The 6,000-nt window shown below is 48.3% G+C and overlaps 1 protein-coding gene across 1 annotated transcript; it reads left to right on the top strand.

The window, feature by feature from the left end:
- Positions 1–2,821: 2,821 nt before the first annotated feature.
- Positions 2,822–4,129, top strand: LOC138133060 (uncharacterized). The gene is made up of 3 exons (XM_069050853.1): positions 2,822–2,853; positions 2,934–3,419; positions 3,598–4,129. The coding sequence occupies exons 1-3, from the start codon at positions 2,822–2,824 to the stop codon at positions 3,773–3,775; spliced, it is 696 nt and encodes a 231-aa protein (XP_068906954.1). The 3' UTR covers positions 3,776–4,129.
- The last annotated feature ends 1,871 nt before the right edge of the window (positions 4,130–6,000 follow it).

Below are 6,000 nucleotides of genomic sequence, written 5' to 3'. Positions count from 1 at the left end.
ACAGGCTTCGGTGTATATCGTTCTACGCAACTAGGCCACATCCCCTTTTTTTTATTACTATATCTGTTGGTTGGCCCAAGTATAGTGCTAACACCCAGTTCGGCAGCAATGTTTCTAATGGTACGGTTGGCTTCAAAAAAAACGGGAACTGTCAGAAAAATTTCTGTCAGATTTTATTAAATTTTTATAGTTTGAAAAGGCCTTTTAGAATTTAGGTTAAAAAACTGCACTTATGTATCAGAAATACAACTGTCAAACAGACATAAATTGACAAATTAAATTTCCAATTTCCCGTTTTTTTTTGAAGCCAACTGTACCACCATTATGTATTCGGGTTTGAGAATGTTTTTTTTGAAAATCTCTAATTGCGGAATTTTTCAATTGTCACAATGACATTCATTCAAATTTACACAGCCAAATTTTTAGTGTAGTCGTTTTTAATGATCACGATGGTACTCCCAATAAAATGTGACCTAATGAACATACCGTTGCCGTTGTCACAGCCGTCACTGTGGAACGCTGTTTTGTTTTTTGTAGCAAGTGTTACCACCGGCCCCCTGGAGCGGTCGAACTGTCGAGTCCATCTTCGGGGCCGGTGTCGAGATTTGTTGACCGATGCCGTTTTAACGCTGGAGTAGCAAATGCACCCCGTCGAAGAAGATAGCCGTTTCGCAATCCAGCCGGTTTACCCGGACCGTCAGGCCCTTTGTGCAGAAGGAGAGGAGCACGGAAAAAAACAACCTTCTCCTCTTAGATCAGGTAGAGAAGTGGCAGTGGCCGTGCCGTTTCCGGCCGGCGTCGACTATTTTTAGAAAGTTGGGACCAAACGCGACAAAAGAACGAGCGGGGGTGGTTTTGGACCACCCAAACAGCCCACGGGTAACACACTCTCCCCCTCCGGAGGCCCAACTTTCATAATCGTTGACGCCGGCTTCAGCCCTCACCTTTTTTCTTTATTCAAATAACACAAAAAAGGACACATAAAACGACACAAAAAAAAGACGGAAAAATGAAACAAAGATTTAAACTACAACTAAAATTAAAAAATGACACAAGATGGTGGTGCCGAGCGCGTCTCGGTGTCGCCGAACACTATGACCTGTAGGTCCGGGACATTGTGGGCTTCGCGGTGCGCCGTCTTCGACGGTGGTGGAGCCTGTCACGAGCTGCAGGGGTCCGACTTCTCAGCGGGTCCCTCTGAATCCCGGGAAGCCGGAACTGGCCTGGTGGACGACCTCCTCGATGGCGTTTGGGCGAGGATGCGGGAAGCGCAGCGACAGAGTTGCTCATTATCGGGCCCCCGGTCGTCGCCTCGGTGCACTAGTTGAGGGGCTGTCGCACGGCCCGGACGGCATCGCCACTCGGAAAACGACACGTTCCGCGAAACACGCACAAAACCGTTGTTGGGGACGCGCACAAAAGGGGGCACACACACCTGTCTCTGGCGCGCCGGAGTCGATGTCCATGGGCGCTGTGGGCTCCAACCGTTGGCTCCTTGGGGCGGACGTGGGACCCTCGGTGGCGGCTGTGGTGGCTCGGGGACTCAGCGGCCCCGGGGTGACGTCCTAGCGGGGACGACCGACGGCTGGGAACGGCGGCGTCCTCACGGATCCTCTTCCGACGTGCAGGCTGGTGGTGGAGGAACCAGGTGTCTCGACGGTCGACCTTTGACACGCCAGCACCGAGAACTGTCTGGGCTGGCCGTCGGCCTTGAAGGCCTGACCGGAGACGGAGTCGAACGGGCCCTGGGGTTCAACTCACCATCCTCTGGCTCCTTGGTGGTGTAGGTGTGACTCCTCTCCCTCCGGGCGACTGGCTTGACGATCCGGCCGAGTCCTGGACACGATGGGCAGCTGACTGGGTCGACGATGAACAGCGGCTGACCCACGACTTCTTCTTCACGTCTGGCTCTTGTTGACGGACGGGACGGCTTCCTGCTGCCATCCGGGACGTTGGCATCGGTCGGGGATTTGGGCTCTCCGACGCCTTGTCGGAGGAGAGCCCCACGTTGGGCGCCATTATGTTACCACCGGCCCCCTGGAGCGGTCGAACTGTCGAGTCCATCTTCGGGGCCGGTGTCGAGATTTGTTGACCGATGCCGTTTTAACGCTGGAGTAGCAAATGCACCCCGTCGAAGAAGATAGCCGTTTCGCAATCCAGCCGGTTTACCCGGACCGTCAGGCCCTTTGTGCAGAAGGAGAGGAGCACGGAAAAAAACAACCTTCTCCTCTTAGATCAGGTAGAGAAGTGGCAGTGGCCGTGCCGTTTCCGGCCGGCGTCGACTATTTTTAGAAAGTTGGGACCAAACGCGACAAAAGAACGAGCGGGGGTGGTTTTGGACCACCCAAACAGCCCACGGGTAACACAAGTGAACGTGCAGGAAGACGAAAACTTATTTGATCGATCTCCGGCCGTTCATGGGATCCCTCACCGTCATTCACGTGTGGCGACCTCTATCGACGCACCACAACACGTACGTGTCGACACTAGGGGGAGCCAAACCGAAGGGATAAAAGACGCCGCATCCCTTAGACTCGCTCTCTCGCCGATCAACTTCAACCACGGCACCACCAACCACGCCGTTCACCATTTTGTTATTCATTTGTTACTTGTTTGTTATTCATCGTTGTTACCGTTATTGTTACATTAAACTCAAATCACGCATCGAACCGTCTCATTCATTCCGGACCAAAAGTACTCCACAATTGGTGACCCCGACGATCCGGAAGACCACGAGGCAACAACTTCTGACCCCCGACGATCCGGAGCAAACAATCAGCACCACGTGCACCCCACAAGTTGGTGAGTACAACATCAGACAATGGCACCGGTCGGCGAAGAGCAAACCAACACGTGCGACCGCTGGAGACGGCTTCCACTCGACCACGAGCCCTCATCGTGGCAGTGAACCCCACGTTTCGGTGAGTCGGAAGTGGAGTACCCGAGTCACCGAATTTCAACAAACAGGATGCAAGCCTCCGCCAGACAAATCGCTACGACCACCACAGCGACGGGAACGACATCGTCGACCTCACCGACCATCGTACCCACCGCTCATCACAAACGGCAGAGCACGCACTCGCCACCACAATCAGCACGAGCCACGCGCTCGCTATCACAAACGGCTCGAGCAACGCGCTCGCCAACACATTCAGCACGAGCAACGCGCTCGCCAACACATGCAGCACGAGCAACGCGCTCGCCATCACAAACGGCACGAGCAACACGCTCGCCAACACATTCGGCACGAGCCACGTGCTAGCCAAACCAAGCAACCATCGCCTCGGCACATCAACTGCAACCCACATGGACGCCGACATCAAGCCGTGTCTACGACCGCGAGCACCACGCTGTGTACACCGCGACCAGACACCTTCATCTTCCCCGCACGCTGGAATCCAGTCCATCGCAGACGCCAGGTACAAACGCACCAAACTCTGAGAACGCTCCCGCCGACGCCGTGTCATGCTCCGAAAGCATCTCCTTGGCCATCGACTTTCGCGCCCGCAACATCGAGCAAGAAGCCGGCGACCGAGTCATCGCCAACGACAACACAACCTCATCCACGCATTCGCGCCATTACTAAGTTTGTTTCAGATCGCTTCGTATGGCCGAATCACAGCAACATCGACGCAACCTCCGTCGCATCAACCTTGGCAGCTCGCTGCATCTCCAGGTTCGGCACGTCCCTCCGTCTCGCAACAAGCAGGGCCTGAACCACATCGCACACGCGGGTTCGGCACGTCCCTCCGCTTCGTCAACGACCAGGGCCTGAACCACTTCGCACACGCCTGCCAACGAAATCATCAATCTGCTTTCGTGACTGCGTCCCCTCACAATGCAGCCGTCGCGACGCTCAACTCCACATCTTCGAGAGAACGCAGCCACTGAGGGGGGAGTACTGTGGCGACCTCTATCGACGCACCACAACACGTACGTGTCGACACTAGGGGGAGCCAAACCGAAGGGATAAAAGACGCCGCATCCCTTAGACTCGCTCTCTCGCCGATCAACTTCAACCACGGCACCACCAACCACGCCGTTCACCATTTTGTTATTCATTTGTTACTTGTTTGTTATTCATCGTTGTTACCGTTATTGTTACATTAAACTCAAATCACGCATCGAACCGTCTCATTCATTCCGGACCAAAAGTACTCCACACACGGATGTTCAATTTTTGTTTTTGTTTTTCTGTTTTGTTTATCCTCTACTTTTAGTCGTCCTCACTTCGTCGAATGATCAGATTGTTCAGAACATCTACAAGGTTATTATAAATGATTGTAGCCGAAACTGGCCACGCCCATGTTAAATTTTTGCCGCTTTCATGTAAACTGTCAATTTTTGTCGCTGTCACTTTTAGGTGAAAAGAGCTGTGATGAGCATTTTATTTATTTTTTATTGAATCCAAAAAGATTGAGTTGTTTGCAACCAATTCTAAAAATATTAAGTTTTAACTCCTGCGTGTAGGTAACATACTCACTTATTCACATCATTTTGATGCTTTTTATATGGGGCGGTAACTATAAATTTTACATTGGGTGATATGCATAAAAGTTAGCAAATGCTTTTACTTACAATTTTTATGCAAATGCTGAATCCGTATGCATAATCCTAGTACTTAGTTTTTCTTTTGGCGGAAAAAGGTTCGGAATGCAAACGGTGAGGGTTCCAGTCGGAAGAGTGCCCCAAATAAAACACACATGTGAGGGGCGCAAAATACCTTTTATTGAGAAATGCCTGTGATAACGTTGATTTTCGACGAACAAATGAAATGAATCCAAAATTAACGGGGGCCAAGTATAATAAAGTACAGAGAATTAACTAGCTGACGCCATTATTCATTTTTGAATTTCGGGGATTTTATTTTCATTGCGTATGTTGGTAGAGAAAAAAAAAGGATGGCCGCTTGGTGGGATTTTTGAATTGCCCCCTTGGTTCATCACAAAATACTTATATTTTTTCAAATTACTATTCAACTAGCTTGAACCAAATAGGTATTTGACAGTAGTGGCAAAGTGTTGTGAATAATTTTGGTCAAAATGGCTGAATTTGTACCGCCAGTCCAAGAAATTAAAATTTATAAACCACGAAAAATCGCTACCACAAACATTTACAAATCAATGTAGGTATAGATTTCAGAAATAAAATTTTGAATATGTTGTGGATACCTTGCTAAAGGAAAAAAATGAAACACGAGATGGAGTGCTACTCGTATCTCCTATATAGAATATGGAAACGTATCTTCAATTTGTGCAAGAACCGGGTTTTCAGGTATTTAAAGATGTATTACTCTTTAATAAATACTTTCTTTATTGCCAGGTTGGAGTTGGCGAAGATGGTGGAATTCATCAGAGCACTCTCTCGGTTTTAATAGGTATTGTTTATCTTTTTTGAAATTTTGACGTTTGTAATTTCTTCGCCAAAAATGTGTGCATAAGATTTGCAAAGTTCCTGAAAAGCCCTCTTTTTTTCCTTTCACTGCAGAAATTTGAGACTTATTTAATACCACCGGCCATTTTTTCAACAAATTTAAAAATCTTCCTTGTTTATCCTCGGACCTTTTACCTTCCGATAAGCCGTTCATTTCGCAATCGATGGATGAATCGTCGGAATCCAATGAACACATTTTTATTTTTGGTTTTAGGTACTATTGTTTATGCCGTTTTTGTATTTCACGAATATAATCTATCTATCCGATTAAAGCCCGGTTTCTGGAAACATTTTATTTGGCCAGTTAGTTAACTCTCCGATAAATACAAAAATCATGCAATGTGATTGGTCACTTTCTAGCGTTTCTATAGCAATGCTTGATTTAACCGGCCGTTAAGTTATCGGACCGTTCCAAAAACAGGGTCTTAATCAATCTGACAAGTGAATCTGACTGTCTACTTTTTGTTATGTACAGACGAGTAAAGTTTTAAAATAAAAATACCTAGCATGTGTTTTACTTTGCTTTTACTTTAAAGCATTTACTTTGAGCAAATGCTAACACTTTAT

The sequence above is a fragment of the Tenebrio molitor genome, chromosome 6 (genome assembly GCF_963966145.1).
Source record: "Tenebrio molitor chromosome 6, icTenMoli1.1, whole genome shotgun sequence".
Taxonomy (NCBI): domain Eukaryota; kingdom Metazoa; phylum Arthropoda; class Insecta; order Coleoptera; family Tenebrionidae; genus Tenebrio; species Tenebrio molitor.
The sequence above is the reverse complement of the archived record's forward strand: the minus strand, read 5'-3'. Positions and strand labels throughout refer to the sequence as shown.

Excerpts from the sequence above, each read along its gene's own strand:
- LOC138133060 (XM_069050853.1), top strand. The coding sequence starts at position 2,822 with ATGGCACCGGTCGGCGAAGAGCAAACCAACAC. Across the intron at positions 2,854-2,933 it reads GGCGAAGAGCAAACCAACAC|TGGAGTACCCGAGTCACCGA; the intron begins GTGCGACCGCTG and ends GTGAGTCGGAAG. Across the intron at positions 3,420-3,597 it reads CAGTCCATCGCAGACGCCAG|ATCGCTTCGTATGGCCGAAT; the intron begins GTACAAACGCAC and ends AGTTTGTTTCAG.